General features: G+C 45.6%; 1 protein-coding gene and 1 long non-coding RNA gene across 9 annotated transcripts in view; one reads left to right on the plus strand and one right to left on the minus strand.

Moving 5' to 3' along the window:
* Positions 1 to 10,417: 10,417 nt before the first annotated feature.
* Positions 10,418 to 19,274, minus strand: SLITRK3 (SLIT and NTRK like family member 3). 2 transcript variants are annotated; one of them, XM_090051282.1, is made up of 3 exons: positions 18,662 to 19,274; positions 17,951 to 18,212; positions 10,418 to 17,016 (listed from the first exon to the last, which is right to left on the minus strand). In XM_090051282.1, the coding sequence occupies exon 3, from the start codon at positions 16,993 to 16,995 to the stop codon at positions 14,146 to 14,148; it is 2,850 nt and encodes a 949-aa protein (XP_089907408.1). In that variant the 5' UTR covers positions 16,996 to 17,016; positions 17,951 to 18,212; positions 18,662 to 19,274; the 3' UTR covers positions 10,418 to 14,145. The 2 variants fall into 2 exon arrangements, with proteins under 2 accessions (XP_089907408.1, XP_089907409.1); XM_090051283.1 differs by lacking the exon at positions 17,951 to 18,212.
* Positions 19,275 to 19,418: 144 nt separating this feature from the next.
* Positions 19,419 to 22,571, plus strand: part of LOC149863062 (uncharacterized) — a 110,501-nt gene continuing 107,348 nt past the window's right edge. For all 7 annotated transcript variants that reach the window (XR_016442918.1, XR_016442920.1, XR_016442917.1 and 4 more), the window contains exon 1: positions 19,419 to 19,700. This is a non-coding gene — a long non-coding RNA (uncharacterized LOC149863062). The remainder of the gene's footprint in view (positions 19,701 to 22,571) is intronic.

The raw sequence follows: 22,571 nt of genomic DNA on the forward strand, positions 1-22,571 counted from the left end.
ATGAATGTTCAGGGTAGGAAGTCGAAGTGGCCAAATGGCTAGATAAATACATCACGCTCTAGGATTATATTTAGCTACAGAAACTGGTGTGGCTTAACCACACAAGAGGTCAAAGTTCTGCCCAAGGGACCATGTGGACCAAGACAGACCTTTGACTTTTTTTGCCATAGGTGTAATGACACAGCCAGGCACCCAGAACAGCTGCCCCACACAGGAACACTGGTGACTTCCAGTGGGTGCTGAGATACCAGTATAATCATGGCTGCAGTAGCGTCTGTTTTGTTTTGTACTCCACCCTCCCCACGTCGGCCCCCAAGGTGGCTGCCCTGGTCACCCTGCCTGCCATAGTTATGCCACTGTTTTTTTGCTATATTGTTTTGGTTGTAATTGATACGAGGTTTTAACTTATTATCTATAGTGATAAAATCTCCAGAATTAAGGACAGTACTTAGGTACGTTTATTTTAAAGCATGCAGTTGAATACCACTGGCTTAAAGTTAAGCCCATGCTTAGATACTTCGAGGAATAGGGAAGATATAGTTGAAGCAACACCTAAGACACTAAACGTACTCTACCGTAACAACTTGTGCAACCATAATATTAGATGATTAAGACCACAAATTCTAAGGAGGGAGGTGAGCAATGAGAAAGTTCTTCAAATCCCTAACAGAAGCAGTGTATTCAGATACAGAGGAAAGCAATTTTCCTATCTAGAATATCACTCAGCTCTGTGTTCTCTATATTATTCTCATTTCTTTCCTAATATAATTCAGACTCTGCTCAATAGCTACCTTTATAACCATTCAAATTGCAGCCTCACAAGTTCAGCTACTATGTCAGAAGACCAGCATCTAATGTTATTCTACAGAAGCTAGAATAATTTAAATCTCTTTTCTTTAACAAAGCCAAAAGGTTATACTCAGTTTGGTCATTAAATATTCTTTCACAGCCGATATTTATTATTTGAAACGCAGTGGAGACACCTTGCTTTTATAGGAACTATATGATTTCTAATCCCTGTGAATGTAAAGTATCAAGTTTTATTAAAATGTCACTATCCTTTCTATTTAGTAATTACTTTAAGATTTGGTTTAAGTTGAATTTGTAAAAGGAAATGATCAAGGAAATTTTGTTTGTTCCTTCTTGTATTTAAGAGAAAAAAAATATGAGCAGTTTTACATGGGCATAGATGCCGATGTAAAAATCAAACATCAACTAAGGGAACACTCTTTGCTGAGGATTAATCAACTATTCACAAGCATGTCAATAGCTGGAAACTCTGCAAAAGTTCTGTCTGCAGCGGAGCAACAGAAGCTTTATAGCCTTACATTCCCACAGGTACAAAATACAACAAAGATGGTAAAGGGGGAAAATTGTCACCTATAGGATCAAATTCTAAGCCAGGTGAGTACAACGGAGTGATGACAATTTATTACAGCTTAGAATCTGATTCATAACCTTTCACTCTCTTCTTTTCGGACTTAAAAAATTAAGATAGAAAATCAATAGCTGCTGTAAAGTCTTCCAAAATGAATGCTAACAGACCAGTGTTAACTATCTATCAGCTTGGGCAAATCACCGTAACTCCACTTACATCAGTAGAATTCAGTTGTTTTATATTAGTGGAGGATTGGCTCCTATATATTGAAAAGTTCTGCGTCATGTAATGTATTTTAATATCTCTATAAAAACAGTATGATCTGTTTATGACTCTGAAACCATACTGTTTCTCTTCTAAAGATAAAAAACCATAGCACAATGCATCTGCACTAAAAACGTTTTTTTTTAAATTGAGCAATGTTACTACAAGACAGTGTTCAGTTTTGATTAAATTTTCCCCTTTACTGAGGGCCAGCATAAGAAGTAGGTATTCTGTATGTTGTCAAAATAGCCTTCTGTGGGGACGGTCTGCACAAAGGTGAAGCTGACCCTATAAGCAGTGGTATAGGACTTAGGACTTAGGATGCAAGGCTTAGCACAGAGAACAATCAGATCTCCACATTTCAGGATGCATTCAAACGTCTCACAATATTTGGGCTTTCTGTGAAAATGACTGCTCATCTGAGGACAGAGATAATAAGGCACCTATTTTAAGATAAGAAAATAGAAAAATCCTCCAGGCCTGGATGTTCAGCAGAACAGCACTCATCTGACCTTTGATGTACTTTATGTGATAAATCTGATGTTCCCTAATGAAAAATGACCCATTTGAAAGTGATATGCTTTTGCCTAGCCAGGAGATACTTTACTTACAGATTTAACTGAGATTTTAAACATACAAGTTAATTAAAAAAAAAAAATAACAGTTTCCTGCTCGCTTTGCAGCAATTCTCTCTCAGGTAAATATATATAAAACAAACATAACAAAAGGCTTTCCTTGCCCAGAACATAGTATGTGCATTCAGCACATTTTCTGCATAAAAAAATATGACATTTGTGTGGAAATGACCCATTTTTTCTTAAATAGGGCTGCTAAATATCACAAGGTTTCACTGTAACATTTATACAAAAAAGACTGGGAAATGCTTTTCTGTAAGAGGCTTACTTCCCTTAGATGAACTAATCAGGTAGAGAATAATCAAAAAGCTTGAAGAAAAGACTTCACTGAAGACCACACATTTTAAACCCCCAAGCAATTGTTTTCACCTCTGCGATTATTTTTTTTACGTTTATTTTCTGCCTCGAAGGGAGTGAAAGACTTGAAAAGGAATAATCTACTTCCCCGCTTTTTTAATTCTTATACCATTACAGTTTGCAAATGACAGTAGATTGGCAGCATGACAGATTCATGATGCTCTAGTAACCATGAAATAGAAGGTCCGTTCCCTTTAAGGGCTCAAAAGCTTATTTTGTTTCTGTGGCATCTGCCCCTAGTAACGCCACAGTATGTGGTCAGATTGTGGCATAGATTCCAGTACATGGGAGCTGAAACTGCAATGACAAACCCGTGGTACTGTGACCTACTTTTATTCCAACATAAAACATGTGGCAATTCAGTGCTCAGAAATCATTTAGGCAGACGGCTTAGCGAGCTGCTTTCAGAGAGCATGACTTTGCAGCCTTGCCTGTTTTAGGGACCTCCTCACAAAATCACTGACATAGGCCACATCTACGCATGACGCTGACTGCATAGGTGTTACTGCATGGTCATTTAGTACTTGTATGTGCATACACAAGTACTAAATGACTGCGCAGTAACCAGCATTACTGAGCAGTAACATCCCTGAAGGACTTTTTGGTGACACTGAGTGCTCAATAGCTCGTTACTACTGTGCAGTAGCGTCACATCACGTTTCGTGGCACGTGACACTAGTGAGCAGTAGTAATGAGCTACTGCACAGTCAGCATCTCATGGAGATGCAGCCATACTCACATTGACTTTCAGTGGTCTAGGATCCAATCAGCCTCCAATTGGTATATTATAACCACAATTTTGTTTATTGATCTTATTGATATAAATATACTATAAACATTATTAAAGTCTTTTAATTTGCACCAGAGACATAATTATTAATGATCTCTGATGAAGAGTGTTGCACAACAAGGAACTATTTCATGTAAGTATCTCCTAAAAAAACTCTGGGCCTGATTCTGACTCAGGCTCCAGGATCCAGTCCTTGTATGAACTGTCAATTCTTTTGAACACATCAATTATTAAGATAAATTTTATTACAACCATGAACATGACATAATTTTCAAAGGGAAGGACTACCCTAACCAAACCAGGGCATATGGTCATTCTAGACATAATTAAGTTAAATATTAGATCCAATGTCTGTGGCACCTTATCCATCAACTGGAACTCCAAGCCGCCTATATACAAGCAACGAGGCTGCTCTGATGTACTTGAATTACAGTGCATTGCTGCAGACTGGAACTAAGTTCTGCAAGCTTCAGTTAAAATATCCCCACTGCCATTTTAAAGTGAAGATGCTGGTACATGAGATGCTCCAGGTGCTTTAATCTGAGCGGCTCTTGGAGCTGCTCTAATTAAAGCACCCCGCCAAGTTCCCTTCCCCCACTCCTGAAGCACATGTATAAATGCCTGAGTCTCTGGCAGCATGTCTGAAGTAGCTTTAGCATTAGTCTTCTCTATTCTGTTTTGCAAGATGGTATTCTTTTCTCTGATCACCAGGGATCCTGGTTTTCTCTGATAAAAAACCCTCCAATTTGCAGATTAAAAAAAGTAACCCAAACTGCACATTTTCTATGATTAACTTGAAACACAACTAATTTATTTTAATCATGGAAAGATGTGCATTTTGGGTTACCTGTTGGGTTACCCTCTGAAAATTGGGGATTCTTTTTATCAGAGAAAACCAGGATCCCTGCTGACCACTCTTACGTTTGCTGCTCAGAGATGCCTATGCCTACCAATATGAGGGATGTCAAGTTTTTACTAGAAATGAGCCCAAATTAGAACCTCATATTCAAGCCCTGGAAACATTCAGCTTCAGATTCAAACTTTAAGGCTCTTTCCCCATAATGGCCGAAACAAACCACTAAACTACCGACCCCAAAGTCCCCCAGAAGCTTATCTTTAGCCCTGAATTCTACCATTCTTTGAAGCCTAAATTCTGATTCTCCTAAAACTCTACAAAGACCATCTAAAACTTTCTAGGCCTTAAATGCTGGAGGCTGCAAGTGAGAGGTGAAAGTGGGGGAAAAACTTGTGGTCATACCCAGTTCACTCTCCCTTTCAGTATTCATTCTCTGCCACCAGGACACATGATGCTGGGCAAGATGGAACTATGGTCTGAAGCAGTAAATGGCAATTCTTATGCTCTTATCTCTACATTTCAACTTTAAAACAATCCTGGCTTCCACAAATATATGGCAATATGAAACAATGACCCTTTTACTCCATACTATGTTTATGCCATAGTAATGACACACACTCAGTTCTCTCCAGCTAGCTGTCTTCAGTAGACATTGTTACAGTACAGAGTCACTAGGTGGAAGGGGAGCTGGTTCCACTGAGCAGAGGTCTTCTTTAGGATGAAGTTACCTAAAGAAGGGGACATATGACCAGTGCCAAGGTGCAACCTTACACCAATGACAGTCACTCCTCATTTTCTGAGGGATAACTTTATCCTGGAATGCTACAGCTTACACCAGTGTAAGACTGCGTATCACGTGCCCAGACTGCTTTTACTCTGGAGTAAAGTCAGTTTACTCTGTGGCAAGTCTGTCCTGTGTCTTCATCCATAGTTACAGACTTTACACATTAGTACATAAAATATTAATCTGCATTACATATCCTTGCTGCTCAACCTTGTCAGAATTAATGACAGAAAAAACATGCCTGGTCTAGTTTAACAACTAATTTTAGGGTATTGCTCCTGATACATCCTCATCACATACCCATTATGTCTTCTTATTGTTCCTTAAATGGTCTAAGACACAGTGGCTGGATTGCAGGTGTGTTGACAACATATAAGGCATTGGTAGCATGTGGCATTCCCAATGCTACACTTCGCAGCCAGTTTACATACCAGAACTAATACAACGGAAGGCTAATCTATATGACACACCTTATACAATGTAAAACATTTCTCTGCTACAACAACGGACATGCAAGCCACATTATCAACTGGCCCCTTTCATGTATGAATGAAATTTAAGCATGCAACTTTTTGCTTGAGCTAATCAAGGTATTATTTGTGCTGGCAGCTGATCTACTCATACAAATTGTATGTCTGTGCATGCAAATACGTAAATGCAAATGTTTTGAAAACTAACAAACTGAAGCTGGGTTGAAAATTGGCCCACTTAATTATAGTAAGGTTGTGATTCTGTCATGCGTCTGACTGCTCAAAAATAGAGGTTTCAAAATAGTTTTGTGCTTTCATAGATTTCCCTGCAGTCCTGAGCCCACACTTCAGAAATTTACTTGAATTTAAACTAACATTTTGCATGGCATTAATTTTGGCTCTTTCTTCTAGTCAGAGATTGATCCAGTTACTACTGAGTCAGTGACATTAGTCCCATTGACCTCAATGCCAGCAAGATCATGGTCTATCAAATTGAGGTTTCCTTAAATGAGTTATGTTCACACTTCTCACTCTTGCTGCTCTAAAAGGTGATGGGGGAATTCAAACAAAAAAGACTGAAAGGTGGATGGATGCTTTTGACTGTGGACCATAATCAATGCCTCTGGAGATTTATGTTGAAGGCTGCTTAGCTAGCAAAGCCTGTTTGGAGTCAGATACAGCAGAGAGCCAGATCTGTCTGAACGTCTCTACTACCACTTCCAGATATCACTTAATAGGATTCTGAGAGCAAACAAAACAAAAATGATCCCTGCTGTCCAAGTCAGAGCAATTCTGGGGTGTACATAATTTTCAATGCCAGCTTCACGAAGACTTTTAGGATGTATCTGTGCACAGAAGCACAAGTGGCATGACAGACACTTAAGCTATTTATAGACGTTACATTTTTCTAGGCTTAATCTGGACTACAGCCATCACTATATACACGTGGAGATCTGGAGTCCGAATTAAAATTGGCTGCAATCTGAATGAAGTAATCCTCACTGAATGAGGATTAAAATGAATGCAGACTAGGGCAATCTGAATTAGACAATTCAAACTGTATTCATTAACATGGGTATATGGTATTACTTAACAGTCCTTAGGAACTCAGATAAGCATTCCTTAGAAATGGGGATAGGCATTGAAAATATCAGTCCCCACAAGGGAAACTCAATTGAGTTTTTGCAACACAACAGAAGGTATTAGGCACAAAGTAACACCTTTACAAAGACAAAAGTGCCAACAACACCTTATTGTGACTAAGTATCAGTACCTAACTAAGCCTCCAGCCCTGCCCAAGCACAGGGGCTACTGGTCTATGAAGAAGGGGGTAAACTCCCTTGATCATCTATTAATTTTTAATTCAGATTGAAATTTGATTCCAACTGTGTGATGCAAATCAGTTAACATGGTTTAGAAAACAGTGAGCATGTCTACAAATTGCCTTTGGAACTGTTTTTCTAAAGATCTCAGGGACAAACTTTTAAGTGGTCAGCAACCATGATAGATACCAGATTTTGAAAAAAGTTCCACCTTCTTTTTTGCACCAAAATAAGGGTCAGATCACTAAAACACGTCTTTAATTTTCCAAAGAAAGGCATAAGAATCATTAGCTTCTAAAGGACTTTTAAAATAGTTCCTTGGTGGGGGATTACAGGTTACATCCCAAATATGTTGTCCCTGTCCAGTAATATTTGATTATACCAAGAATAACAATGACAGCAACAAAACTAGACCATATAAATGAACACAGCTAACTCCTGGGTGTCCAGACACTAGGTATGCAAAATTCCTTATAAGAGCTAATAATAGACGACATAAGACACCAAATCTAAATCTGAATACCTGCACAAACTACACAATAAATAATCTAATAGGATTCCTTTACAGGAGATGATACATTTTTAAAAGATTAGATACAAATAACAAGTTAATTATATAGTTCCTTATCAAATGTCCATTCACTCCTGTAAGGCTACAAAATACCTAATAATAAGGTAGCTCCTAATTTGGGACAAGATCCTGAATGCAAGGGTGAGTAATCTTCTCTGTGAAAATCAAGCCCAGGTACAATACTTTTTCATGGCTGCCTTCACTAGAAAGGATATCTAGAGAGCGTGCTACAGCATGAGATTTCTACAACACGTGCTATTGTGTAATTGGAATTTCCCTCTGTAATTGATGGTATCAATTTGGATCCCATATATGGAAGGAACTGATTCTTAATTATTTCAAAATGTTTCTTTAGGACTCATACAATACATGAACTGCTCAGAGGAGCTTTTGGAAAGTAATTACTAGTAAGGAAATAAGGAAATTTAAAAAAATAGATACATCTATATTCAAATGCAGTATATGATTCTGAACTGTTAAGCGCCAAGGATTTGTGGGTGATATCTTTTATCACCTGTATAGTTTGGAGGAACACAGAAAAGCTTTTGGGTACCAGTGTACCTTCATGTCTCAGACAAAAAAGGGGGACAGATTGGCTAAATTGCAGATAGTACAACTGTCCCTCACAACTATACAGGTTGATGGAAGAGATTACCCACAAAAAGTCTTGCCTCTCGCATTTTTCCTGGACCATCAAGGCTACAACCCCTGTACAAACTCTGGACTATTAATATGTTCATGTATTGTTGTGCTGTGCTGTTTTCAAAATAATACATTAATTATTAAATGTTGTTATGGGGGATCCCAACATTTTGGTACTATTCAGAATCAAAGCATAATTAGATAGTTTAAATTGGAACCTCAACATTCCCAGATACAGGGTCTTATGCCATTACCACTGAAGTCCATTTATCAAATGAAATGGAAATGCAGTGAAGCTCTATAGGGAACTCTAACAGAACCCCTTCCTCCCCCCTCATTTTGCTACCCACAGAAGGCCCTCCGCCCTCCCTGCCAACACTTAATTTTTCCGTAGCGAGTGCTAAGCCTATAGGAAGTCGAAATTCACCTCAAGAGTCACCAATTTGGCATAGCAAACCCCAAATGTTGAAGAACACCCCCAAATATTTTCACAACTACAGTAGATGAGTAAACAACAAATTTGCTATCCCTGCAGCCCTCCTCCTGACACAAGCCATGCACTAAAGAGATCTGATGACTCTTGAAGAGGTAAGAATACCAAGACAACATTTAAAAGTTTCCAACCAAAAGCTCAATAATGACTAATAACATGAAAAAGAAAAAAAATAGAGAGCAGAAAAAACAGCCTTGAGTTACGGCAGACTAACCAACCCAGAGGAGATTAACCAACCCAAAAATACTACATAGAAAAATAAGGAAGCACCCCCCGCTTATTTTCAAGGTCTCTGTAAACTAAGGTCAGAACAACACGAACAGGGTATTTCCAAATAATTAAGTAATGAATGTCATACAAAAAATACAGGTGGCTAGAAATCTAAAGTTAGGTCCAAATCTTAAAGGCTGGTTTAATTGCACCCGTTTCTAGTCTCCTACAATCAATTTCATTATGTCATTGCAATGGGAAAAGGTTTGAGCTCAGAGTGCATGCGGTTTAGTTCCAAAATATATTACGGAAAATGAAAACAGTTTCACTCTTGCCTTAAATGTTGCTGAAAACAGAAGTAGGAAAGTGCCATTTTGCTGCAAACTGCTGTGTTTGGCGTAAAACATTAAGAATTTGTGCAGCAGGAAAAATCCACAGTATTTTCTTTTCCCAGTACAAAAGATCTCACGAATATATAAGGAACTAATGCTGAGGATGCGATTTGGGAATACTCAAGAATGTCATTTGTTGTGTGAATACTCACAAAATAAAAATATAAAAATGTAAATGGGACCAAGTTGTAGAAATGCAGCAAATCTAGGCTAAAGAAACAAATTGGAAGAGCGCTGTTCTGAAACATTGTCACAGTGATTAAGGTGGTGGATTGCTTGACAGAACCCCATAGCTACAGAACATTGGACCAATGGATTAGCACACATCACGAGAAATGTTGCATAACTTATTCACATGGAGAGATCTGCTAAAGGTAATGCCGAGTTAATCATGAGTTACATAACACTTATGAGTTACTGTTTACATACAGAAGTTTTTGAGAAACCTACATCCTGCACCTGAACATTTTGTAATAGGTTTTGTGTCCTATTGACTTGCACATCCACAGATGAGAAACCACAGTTGACCACACAACTATATCATCTCTAAATCAGAAGGCAAATCAACAGTAATAACATTAAAAAAGAAAAAGACAAAGAAAGGGGAGAACAAATCCAAAACATGAGGTTGCAACAAAATGTTCTGACATACTCTTGAATTGAAAAGGCTATGCTTTGGCTCTCAACAGCGCTGAAGTCCTTCATATATGACCCCTTTTAAATATTAACTTAACTGTAGCACACATTTATTGGCTTGCAAGGGCAGACTTACAGAGCCAGAACATTCTACTGAACTCAGATATTGGATTAAGAGATCTAGGATTTATATCATAAACATTAATACCTTTAATTTTCTTAATTTAGTATAAGGCCCAATTAAGCCATTTTCCCAGTCTTGGCAATTTTTAAAAGTCAGATAGATGTATGCTTTTTCTATAAAACCAGGCTTCTAAGAATCATGTTTACTATCGGTGAAAATCATAGGAAAGAGCACTGACATTTAGTACTTTTCTTTCTCTTTCTTGTGATACATATATTATATGCTATGACTGAGACTTACCTGTCCTTTTCCCTTTTCCACCTGTAGGAAGAATTTCAACATATCAAATTACTGAATAAAAATAAACACCAGAAGATTCTGAGCATGAGCAAAAATATTAAATTGCTGGAACCAGCATCAACTATTTGCCAATACAATACTAAAATAAGCTAAAAAAGCATTTTTATTTAAAACATTATCCCATTAAACAGTTCTCATGTGAATCATTTTACTTTATTTCATTCCTTCCAAAGACTATTAATGCTACCAATAATACTGCTGATAATGATAATAATCCCTATTAATTAGGAGTCACTTAGGTTGATGGATGTAAATAAGTCACCCTTTTCTAAAGTGGACAGCAAAGTTACCATCCACCCATCCCATCTTGCCACAATGAAATAACAAAGTAAGAATCATATTACACATTAGATATCACAGTTAAATATTGTGAACATTTCCACAGGGAATCATCCCCAGTTGCTTTCAATGAGCTTGTAACGCACAAGGAAAAAAGTTTCCTACACAAGGGAAAAAAAATAACTCAATTTAAGCCAAAAAAGTATCTCTTTTAATACAAAATTTCATTCTCATAGAATAAATTTATTTCCACTGAATAAATATATTTCCTCACCATTTGCAGGTGAAATTGCTACCTATATTTAAGTCAAGATGCTCTTGCCTTTTGTAGTTTAAATAAAATATAAACATTATTTATAATTGGCTTATACTGTAACTTGATATGATTTATGAACACTCAGGATTGGTTTGTTTCCAAATGTATAAAGCACCAGTCACACCAGGGCTTGTACTTTAACCTGATTTATATATACTCTGTGTTCTGCTTGCGTGCAGCATTATCAATGAAATTATAATGATTATCATCAGAAAGTTCTGGCCTTGCACTTTGATGTTTATTATTTTAAATATGTGCATGCTTTTCTACTATCCATTAAAAAATAAAAAAAAACAGATTAGTGCTGAAATTCAGTAATAATAAAACACCATCAGTACGATAGAGGGATCTGGTGACTTGAATTTCATAACCTATGAACCAGTAATATGGAGGTGATATAAAGATGTACAGACATTTGCAGCTGCCCCCTATCTACCGTACAGAGAGTTACCATTGATTCCAGAAATGCTTTCTAAGCCCCCCATGCCCAGATTAGTCTCCCAGACATACGGACAGGCAGACAGCCTACGTTGTGCATACCTGCCACTGTGCATACTAGAAAAAGGGACATCTGGGGAGAAAACAGGCATCCACATTTCAACTCCACTTAGATACATTGTGCTGGGTGAAATAATTGTGTTACACAAAAGAAAAAAGGGACAGCCAGGGACACAAAAGAAAACAGGACATCTGATATTGATGGGACACCACGATATGTGCAAACATAGGTTCCGGTTCCTTGCCTATTTCCAAAAGGTGAATGGACTTGTAGTCCCCTAGCGAGAACTATAACAAATGGTCTAGGGGGCAGGAGTGCTGGACACAGTTGTTTTGACGCAGTGGAAACATTTTTGCATTTTGCTTTGATAAAGTCCCATGACTGTTATTATCATCTTTATTAACACAAATAAAATATATTTTTGATTTGCTATTTCAATATAAAATTCATTATTTCAGATCTTTAGGAAAGTGCCTCACTGGCATAGCCGCACAGCTAAGGAGCGGATATTCACATTCCCTTTTAATTTGTTCCCTATCTTGATGTAAGGCATTAGTGACGTCTGGTGAATTACATTCAACGTAATGGTTTCTATTAAGGGCAGGTTCGGGAGTCCAAGCGGCAAGTATGGGCTGGGCTGCACAGTTCAGCTGCAGCCCACGCTGTGATCGCTGGAGCTCCAGCGCCATCTACTGGCCGCAGTGGGTAGCTCCCCCAACATAGCTTTCCCTCGGATTTCTATCTGTGTGTGCCAACACAGTTCTACCAGAAACAAGATACCACCCAGTTCTTTCAAAGAAAAAGAAAGAAAATCCGATTTTCTTTGGTTTCACTCAGATTTAGGTGGGTTGTAAATCTCAGGCCAACATTCAGCATCCCATCAAAGACATGTATTTTGTTGTTCCTTTGTAAATCATCTCAGTCCTAGGTCTCAGGTTAGCAATGCAAGGGAAAGACCTGACAATTGCAGGCTTGGGCCTTAGCCTTCCATCATCCTTCCATCTTTGCGCCCCAGCGAGCATGCAACTTTACTTCCCAGCCTTCTTCTGATCTCTACCCATTGACCTAGCTGGAAATCCAGTGCTGAAATTTTTAATATGAATATGTTATTTTCCACAAGGAGGAAGCAGAGCATGGGTTCTGCTGTCAATAATGATAGGGAAATAATAAACCCAGGTTAATTCTGCTGCTCTGACATAACTAGAGTGCAATATGGGGGGGTGGGAATTGTAAATCGGATTTTTCAGTCTCGAGTGGTATCTTGGCAGGAGAAGTTGGACAGAGGGGTTGTCTTTTTTTCCTGTTAACATCACAGTGCATTGAACTGTTATTAATAAAATAGCTTTCGGGTTTAAGGTGGGGAAGGAATCCTCCATAAGGGGAGGGTATAGCTTAAGTTTAAGGTTCAAGCTTTGTATCCTACATATATATATGTGTGTGTGTGCGTGTGTGTGTGTGTGCGCGTGTGTGTGTCTGTATGTATATATATATGTATTTTTTTCAAAACTTTTTATTAGGAAAGCTATACCAGACGCATCACTGTACAATGATTAAACATGACCTTTACAATTTATATTCACTCAAAATTACAGAATAAATATATGCACATTGTTGTTTGTATCTTTGTGTGTGTACGTGTGTGTGTGCATGCGTGAGACAGAGAGAAAGAGAGAAAACATTAAAAGTGTTTCCTGTGAAGCTGTTAGTGATAGGTACCCAGGAGCTTTTTCTCTTTTATTATTATTTTTTTCATATATCTGTATGTTGTCGGTCTTTAATCAATGCAGATGTCCTCCAAAAAATCATGGCGTCACAAGGAAGTGTCACTGATCATCCCTAGGTGTGCGTGCCACGTGGCTTACATCCATCGGGCTTCTTTGCTTCAGGTGACTTCACACTGGGGATGGGATCCCCCCTCCCTCCTCCAGGAGAAGAGGAGGGAATCACTGCAGTAACTCTTCAGCAGGGACCGGGGAGGGGAGGAGTGGATTGAGTAGACTGGAATGGCTGGGGGAGACCTGACTGCTGGGGCTGGGAGCTGTGTGTGTGTGTGTCTGTGTGTGTCTGTGTGTGTCTATGTGTGTGTGCCAGGGAAAGAGAGAGAGAGGGAGAGAGAGAGAAAGAAAGAGAGAGACAAGAGTGAGAACATTCGAACACGGCCCTCTCCCTCCCTTCCCTCTTGCAATTTCCAGGCATGCAGCAAACTGCACTGGTTGGTTGGTTGGTTGGTTGGTTGGTTTGCTTGTTGGTGGGGGGTTTGTTGTTTTTTTTAAATAAATGTACAGACTCTGTGCCATGGTGGGCAAGGAGAAAGAAAGGCAAAAAAAATGTCCCTTTCCCTCCCTCCGCCCCTCCAAGGAAAACAAAACAACAACAAAAAAGGAAAGTAAGTTTTCTGCCACGGGAGGGAAAAAAAGAAAAAAAAGAGAGAGAGAGAGAGAGAGACACACAGAGAGAATTTACTTAATTAGGATCGATACAAAGATCCCCCATCATAATAATTATAATAATTAAGAATAATAATATACCTTAGACATGGCACAGTCAAAGTCTCAGTTTCAGTATAAAAAAATAATGATTGATTAACATCTGCTGGCAAAAGTCTGCGAAGGCACTTCATCGATTAATGATCTGAGATGGCCCTTCCTCCAAACACAGCCTCTGGTGGGGGAGAGCACACAGCTGTATCCTCTAGTATCATCATGCGGTTGGGCTGGGGGCCGGGGGGAGGGGTCGGGGTGGGGGGGGTCGGGGAAAGCTACTCGTTTCAGAACCTATAGGTGGTCTTCTCCAGGACTTCGAGGTAATCCGGCTTGGTTTGGAGTTTGGCCCTTAACTCGAGGTATTCGCTTTTGGGGGTTTGGTGGTCGGGGAAGCCCTTTCCAGCCGAGAAGAGAAGGGTTTCCTTGAGCCTGGCGTCCTGCTGCAGGTCCGGGTATTGCATGCCAGGGGGGTGCACGTGCAGCTCCTTTAGCTTGGGCACCGTGCCGTAGAGGCAGTCCACGAAGCCCACGGCGCAGGGCGGCGGCGGCGGGCGGTCGCGGTCCAGCGCGGCGCCGCCCGGCGGGAACAGCACCAGCCCCCCGTTCTTCTCGGCGGGGAAGCCCGGCGGCGCCAGCGCCAGCTCCAGCTCCAGGCCGGCGCCCGCCGCGGGGTGGTGGTGGCGGTGGCCGCCGCCGCCGCCGCCGCCGCCGGGCACGATGGTGTTGAGCTGGGAGCTGGACACGGCCAGGCTCCACTCCTGCTCCTTCTCCAGCAAGGTCCGGTAGTTGGTGTGGTTCTCCTGCGCGGGGTCGGCGAAGGGCTCGCCCCCGCCGCCCGGCTCCCCCGCCGCCGCCGCCGCCGCCGCCTGCTCCTCCTCGCGCGGCTTGTAGATGGGGTTGTTGCACATCTGCGTGACGGGGTGCGGGATGTAGTCGTAGACGTGCCCCACGGGGGGCGCCTTCTCCGGGGACGCGCCCCCGCCCCCGCCGCCGCCGCCGCCGCCGCCGCCCGGCCGGCCCGCCTCGTCGAAGATGCGGTGGCACTGCATGGGCAGGTCCGCCGCCTCCGGCCGCTTGCCGCGGAAGGGCAGTTTCTTGCGGCGGCGGCGCAGCACGAAGGCGAAGAGCCCCGCGGCCACGAAGACGGCGGAGAAGAAGAGCACGAGCAGGCTGAGGATGAGCACGGAGAGCGGGACGGCGCCGGCCGCCGCCGGCAGGTCCCGCGCCGCCGCGCTGCTGGGGCTGGGCCGGGCGCCGGGCGGCGCGGGCGAGGCGGCGGCGGCGGCGGGCAGCATGTCGGGGCACAGCGCGTCCAGCTCCACGGAGCGCAGGTCGCGGTGCGTGAGGTTGTCGGGGCTGGCGCACAGCACGTCGCCCACCACGATCACGGAGCTGATGGTCTCGATCCACTGCTTGAGCGGCACCAGGTCGCACGTGCAGTCCCAGGGGTTGAGCTTGAGGTCGATCTGCACGATGGCGTTGAGGTGCTCCAGCACGCCGGCCACGGGCAGGTAGAGGAAGTGGTTGTTGCGCAGGTTGAGCCTGGCCAGCGAGGTGCCCGCGAAGGCGTCGGTGGGCAGCGTGCGCAGCAGGTTGTCGTTGAGGAAGAGCAGCTTGAGGTTGGGCATGAGGCTGAAGGCGGCGGGCTGGATCTCGCGGATCAGGTTGTACTCGAAGTACAGGTAGTGCAAGCTCTGCAGGCCCCGGAACATGCCCGGCGTCAGCCTCTCGATGTCGTTGCCGTTCAGGTAGAGGCTCTTCAGGTTGGGCAGGTTGAGGAAGGCCCCGTCCTGCACGTAGGAGATGCGGTTGTTCCCCAGGTGCAAGAGATCCAGGGAGGAGAAATTCCAGAAATCCGAGCGGTAGATCTTCTGGATCAGGTTGCCGCTCAGGTACAGCTTCTTGGCGTTCAGGGGCCTGGGCAGCAGCTCGGAGATGTTGTGAAACCCTCGCTCCTTGCAGTTGACCGTCAGGCCCAAATCGGTGATGTGCAAATTGCAGGAGCACCCGGTGGGGCATATGATGGGGATGGGGGGCCTCGTCTGGTAGGCAGCGATGGGAGGCTGGTTGGGCCCGGGGAACAGGCCTCGCGACGTCGGGGGCGGTTTGGGCGGCCGCGGTTGCTTGGTGGGCTTGGGCTGCTTGTTGGAGGTTTTGTACTCGACGGAGGAAGCAGTGAAATGGAAGGAGGACAGCATGGAGGAAGGCTTGGTAGGCCACGCGTTCTCCTTGCTGGATGACAACTGAGGAATCCCCAGGCTGGCCTCCACCTCCGAGTCAGACAGCATGGGGCAGAGTTTGCTCCTTTTGATCTCCCTCAGGTCCTTGCCGTGGAAGTGGAAGGGGGTCTCGCAGGTGATGTCTCCCACCAGGGCAGTGTAGGGGATGCGCTCCAGCCAGCTCTTCAGCTGCACTATCTCACAAGTACAGTTCCAAGGGTTCTCCTCCAGCTGGATCTCCATGAGGCTCCTGCCAATATGGTCCAACATCCCTCGGTAGGAAAGGACTTTTAACCTGTTTCCCCGCAAGTCCAAGTGGGTTAAGGACACAGACTTGAACAGGTTGGTAGGAAGCATGGGAATAAGGTTGTCGTTTAAGATCAGGACCCTCAGTTTGCTCAGATTTCGAAATGCCCCGCTCTCAATCCGCTTAATGACATTGTAATCTGCCTGCAGATATTCCAGACTTTCCAAACCCAGGAAAGTGTCGTTTCTGAAAATGTCTAATTTGTTCTCGTGGAGGTACAACCTCTTCAGGACTCGGAGCCCGTTGAAAGCTCCTGTCTGAATGTCCTGCAGTGCATTGTTCCCAAGGTTAATAGACACAGCATTGTTCAAGTGAAGAAAACTGTTGGTGTACAATTTCCTCATGGAATTCCTCTGCAGATAAAGTTTAAAAGGTCTTGACCACGATTCCGTTATCTGACTAATATTTATAAATCCCTTATTGTCGCAATGTATATGGAAAAGGCTCTCTTTCACTTCACAGTAACATGGATCAAAGCAGGGCTCGTCGATCTCCTCCGAGTCCTCTATCAAGGGAATTGGTGTAGTCCATGCTAGAGCAATTGTGCTTAGAAGAATTATCCACAACATCCTTCCCCTATGGAGAGTCTCTGCCGTGGAAGGTTTCATCGTGTGTGGCTGATTACAAAACTGGAACAGAAATAAAAATGCAGATTTTCAGTATTTAGTCACGCTACTCCTTTTAATAAGCCCAGCTAGACTTTTATTAGGCTCCTGGAAAGTTGCTGGGGAGAGGTTCAAAACAAACTCCAGCATGTTTGATGTTCAAGGCTTGTCCTGATTTTAGGCTTCAGAGATATTGAAATGTTTAATCATGAGATGCCATTCCCGCCCCCCCCCCCATGCCACTGGGTAAATGGCACATCTGATGAAAACAGCATACAGGTACCATATAGCAAATGGACTGATAGGCTGGCCGTGTGACATTTTTTTTCCCGACATAAGACCAATATTGGAAACAACACATCTTTAATACTTGTTTGCAGGCTCACCTTCACACCCCTCACAACCTACATCGACTATAGGGGAAAACACGGGCAGGCATATTTCATTAGCATCCCTCGGTATCCATCCATCACACACATACATGCACGCAAACTCCCAAAGTTATTAAATGGCAACGGGGAAATATCCGAGGCATCCCCTCCGTGTGCTCTGTGTGGAAGTTCGTGGGAATGTGTCTCTGACATAACGGTCTCCTTTAGAGATTCTCTCAATGTCTTTAATCATAGGAAATGGTTAATAACCATGATTTAAAAGACAATCCGGCCCTTCCCCCCCCCCCCAACCCCAGCAAGCTGATGGATTAATGCAACTGGTATATTATCAGATAAATACATACCACATATTAGTCATTTTAGCTGATTAAAGCATTTAGAGATGATTAATCTTTCTAAAGCACATGCCCATGCGATCAGCAGATCTAAGGGGAAGTGACAGCTGAAGAGGCACCTCAGATTGAAAGGCTCAGCCTGGTTTAGATGATGGTATTTTGTGCGCCCAGGACCAAGCAGGGGGCCCTGCTAAAAAGCTGAAAGTGGAAGAAAAATACCTTGACACTTACCAGCTGGGAAATGATCTATCCTACTGTATACGTTTCCGAAAGAAGACACCATTCTTCTCCAAGCAGATGAAACAAATACTGTACTAATGCCATGCAGCTCCCCAAGACACGGTTTCCCCCTGCCTCTCTCCAGATATTTCAGGGGGATGGGGATTAATAACTGCTAATGATGGTAATAACAGTGATGGTGATGCAGCCCTCTTCCAGCCACTGAAACAGCTATTACAATTGCTCCGAGGGATTCGTCGGTTTTAGTCCTAGTCTATCAATAGAAAAGGACGATTTTTCGCCTTCCCCCATGCACAATCGGGGAATTTTCTCCCCCCCCGCCCCACCCCCATGCCCAAACTTAAAAGCAGAAAGACGCATTTAGGGAGAGGACTGGGGAAGGGAAAGCAATCCTCAGGATCAACTTGCAGATGAAGCCCCTCCGCTGTAGGAAAAGGGGAGACGGTGGGAAAGAAAAAAAAAATCCCCTCTCTGCAATTCCAACCGTGATCTAATTGGGAAGGAGAGAGAAAGAAAGCGGACAGCTACATTGCAGTATCCGTCTCTCCGTCTCCTTTTGCAAAATATTAGCCACTTACATTCTTTCCCTGCTGCAATACATCCCTATCGAAATACATAGATACATATCTCTGGTGGGGAGCGGGGGGAGGGAGGTCTGTGAGGCGAGGCAGCGAGAAAAGGAGCTGGAAAGCTTGCACTTACCGGTTTGCAGGAGAGATTTTTAGCACATCTTTTTAAAAAAGGGGGGGAAAAGCTTGAGTTTAAGGATTGCTGATTTCTCTCCGGCTCTCTCTTCTCTCTCTCTCTCTTTCGCTGTCTCTCCCTCTCCCTCTCTCTCTCTCTCTCTACTCCTGCTGAAGCTGAGGCAAAAGGGGGGGAAAAAAAAAAAGCAAGCAAGCCTGAGACGTGCTGGGAATGCAATGAGCTCCTCAATGAGCTTCTTTAGGATGCAGAGCTGCTGCTTGGCACACTCAATGGAGGAGGAGGAATAGGGGGGCTGCTGCAGGCTCCCAGCTCCGGTGCTGCTGCTGCTGCTGCTGCTGCTTTCTCTGGGCACCAGCAGCAGGAGAGGGAGGGAGGCTCAGGCACGGCGGAGAATCTCGGGCTTCTCTCCCTTTCTCTCCGTGTGTGTGTGTGTGTGTGCGTGCGTGTGTGCGTGTTATTGTTGCCCCGGCTCAGGCTTTTTCCACGTCATGAAAACGAGCTTCAAGAAGGGCAACAAATGAAGGGGGCGCGCTTGGCACCAGGTCGCGCATTCGGGAAGCCCTGACTCTACAGATCCCCCCCCTTTTTTTTCTTAAAGAGGGAGGGGAGGGGATGCGGGGGGGGAGGGGGAAGTGGGAGCCGATGAGATCGGGGGAAGCCAAGAAGAATGAGAAAGGAAGGAGCAGCCGCCAGAAACGAGCCACAGTTGCCCCCCCTTCCCCCCGCCCCTGCCCACCCCCCCTCCCGCCTCTTCTCCCCCCTAAACTCTCAAGGAAAAAAGCTGCCCTCATTGCCAACTGCGAGCTGCAGCCAGGCTCCGGCGCTGCGGCTGCGGCTGCGGCCCCGGGCGGCTGCCGGCGGGACCGGGGCACTGGGGCGGGGGCCGCTCCCCGCCTCCACGTCGTCCCCGCTGTCGTGCAGCTCCCCGGGGCGCCCGGGGGCCGAGGGCACCTTGGGCGTCCGTCCGCGGGCACGGGGCAGCGGGCCGGCGCCGCAGCAGCCGGGGAGGCAGTGACAGCGGTCCGCCAGCGCCCAGGTAACTCGGCAGCGACGCGGCGGGAGCCCCCGCAGCCCGGCCACATCCCCGCGCCCGGCTCCGACGGGGCGGGCGCGGGGCGCGGACCCCCGCAACCCGCACCGCCTCTCCCGCTCCCCCGGGTGGCCGTCCTCCTTCCCCAGCCCTCGGGCCGGTTTGCCTCGGACTAAGAGTGAGTGGCGGACGGGGGGCGAGGGGGAGGGGGGGCACACCCCGGCTCCGCGGCGCGCAGGGGCTTTGCAGCGCGCACACCCGCGCCCCGCGGCCGCAGCCGGTCCGCGGCATCATGGAAGCAACCTCGGGCTTTGGGGCCGGGGTTTTCCAGCACCGAAATGAGGTCCCGGCAGAAATGATATCTAATATATATATGTTATATATATATATATATATATATAAAATTCCTCATTTTGCATATAGAGAGCGATACAGAGATACATAGGGGGCACCGCTGCGCCTCTTTCTTCTTGCCACCGGTCCCTGCTTTGCCGCCCCCGAGGCCGGACTTGGCGGGGGCGGGGGTGACGGGCAGCAAAGCGCGGGCGGTGAGTACCTGTCCCGCACGAGCTGCGCGCAGGGCCCGGGCCCGGCCGACCGCCTCCGGCCCCATCAGGCCCCCGCGTCCCCGGCCGGCAAGGTCCCGGGGCGCGGCGGCCCCCTGCCCCCGCGCGGTGCTGGGCGGGGGTGGGGGCGAGCAGTGGTCCTTGAACGCAAATCGCGCGGCGCCTGTCCACGCGCCCGGGGCCCGACGGGCGGGGGGGGGAGGGGGTGCAGGAAGATGCAGCTGTTTAGCCCAGAAGGAGGGGGGGGGGGGCTGCTCTGTGCCAAACTCCCGCGCTCGGGTCGCAGTCCCGGCGCGCGGTGGCCGGCGAGCAGCGCAGGCGGCAGGTACGGTGCGGGGCCGGGGCCAGGCGGAGGCGGCTCTGCTTCGCCGGCCCGGGCTGCTGCGCCGGCGAGCGGGCCAGGAAAAGGAGCCGCTCTGCCAGGGCTGCCCCCGCCCCGACTTACCTCCCGCACACTCACGCCCACCCGGCGACAGCGACCTCGGCGCTGAACCTGCCAGCCGGGATCGCCCTGAGCCGCCCCCGCAAGGATGTCACTGCCCGCGTCCTCCCCCCGGAGCCGGGCAGAGGGGAGCGGCTCGAGCCGGCTCCCGCCCTCCCAGCCGGGGCCCGGGGGCTCCGGTGTGGCTGCCGGCTCCGGCGACATGGCATCAGCTCAACCAGATCCGTGTTCAAAATGACTGGCAGGGGCCCTGGAGAAGGAGATGGCAGGCGGCTGCTGCTGCAGCCGAGATTGGGACGCGGCTATTACTGTTATTACAATTCATTATTACAATCACTGTCATTAGCATTGCTTTTATGATGATCGCCCTCATCATTATTGGTATTATTTTCCTTATTCCTCAAATGCACATGTTTTCTCTTCCCCTCCAGCTCCGCCAACGTGTGTGTGCGTGCACGTGCAAGTGTGTGCTGTGTGCACGTGAGAGAGAGGAGCGGTGGACAACTTTTGTGACAAATTAGACAAGGCTGCTTGAACAATTATTGCACCTTTCTGGAAGTATTATTACAGCCTTGCCTTGCCACTGGAGGCGACTATTCCCCCCGCTGCAGTCAGTCTAATGCAGTCATTTAATGCTTCATTCAGTCTGCAGTGTAAACCAACTGGCGTCCTTTCTTTACAGAAGTGCCAAGGGTTGGGGGGGAAAGGGAGAAGCATGTGGCAAGTGCTCTCCACCTGACTAGAAAGAAATATTCCCAGGTTTAATAGTCTCTTGTATCTCCAGCAAGCTGTGGCAAGAGAATGTCATAAATAGTGCAAGGACAAGGGGAACTCAGGGCTGTTGTAATTATTATAGATGGGAGCCGCTTTCTGGCTTGCTTTGTTCGTTGGTAAAACCAACGTGTAGCTGAGGCTTTGCAGGCTTGTTGTTGTTCTGTGTTCAGAAGTGGTTCAGCTACAAGCATAAGGATATGCTGAGTGGCAAGAGTCTATTTCTGTCGAGCCACCTCCACAGAGCCATGCTTCTAGGATGCTTTCCATATAGGCACAGTCTGCAGAGAGAGAGGACAAAGAGTGGGAGCAGCTTTGAGATAAAATTCATCAGTCCAGGTGAACATGTGGTCTCCCAAGTGTGGGTGAGAGAGGGGGTGAAACAGAGATGTGAGTGGGCTGTGAAGCTGATTAATTTGTGAAGCAAATCCCACATGTACAAGTGTTTGGGAAAGATGCCAGATGGATAGCCCTGGAGAACAGGAGTTCTCTGTTTAGCTACAGAGCAGGTACCACAGAGACAGGGCATGTTTCCCTAAGCCATCCGGTGTGTTTCCAGATCTGCTTGGAGGCTCTGCCTCTGGGAGCAAGAGAGTGCTTTACATGTCCATTTGGTTTTCTGCTTGTTTTGTTGCGAATGGTAGCGAGAATGTCAATTTGTGACAACTGCCATAGTGATTTTGTGCTCAGGAGAGCTCTTCATTAGGAGCCAAGATCTCTCTCTCTCACCAAGTTCAATAGGAGCAGAAGCAGATCCAAAAGGGAGACCATCAGCGCTTGCAAAAACGACCAGGCAGGCATCAAATGATAACGTCACTAGTCACTGCTAAGCTAGGCTAAATTCAAACCAATGGCTAGAAGGAAAAAGTTTACAATCTTGTTAGTGGTCTAGGGAAACAGTCTTTTTTTTTTTCTAACTGGATGACCATTTGACTGTTTTAAGATAAAGGTATTTAAAACTGAGATGATCCTGGCGCATTAAAAATGGCTTAAGGAATGCCAGTGGTCAGCTTGTTGCTGATTACTCAAGTTGCAAACATTCTAGTTTCCTTGAAAATGAAGAAACATAACTGAGCACTTTCTCCACATGACATGCTA

The sequence above is a fragment of the Crocodylus siamensis genome, chromosome 6 (genome assembly GCF_052110815.1).
Source record: "Crocodylus siamensis isolate JL-2025a chromosome 6, ASM5211081v1, whole genome shotgun sequence".
Lineage (NCBI taxonomy): Eukaryota > Metazoa > Chordata > Crocodylia > Crocodylidae > Crocodylus > Crocodylus siamensis.

What these genes read in the sequence shown, in the direction of transcription:
- SLITRK3 (XM_090051283.1), bottom strand. Translation starts at nt 16,995, where the DNA reads ATGAAACCTTCCACGGCAGAGACTCTCCATAGGGGAAGGATGTTGTGG.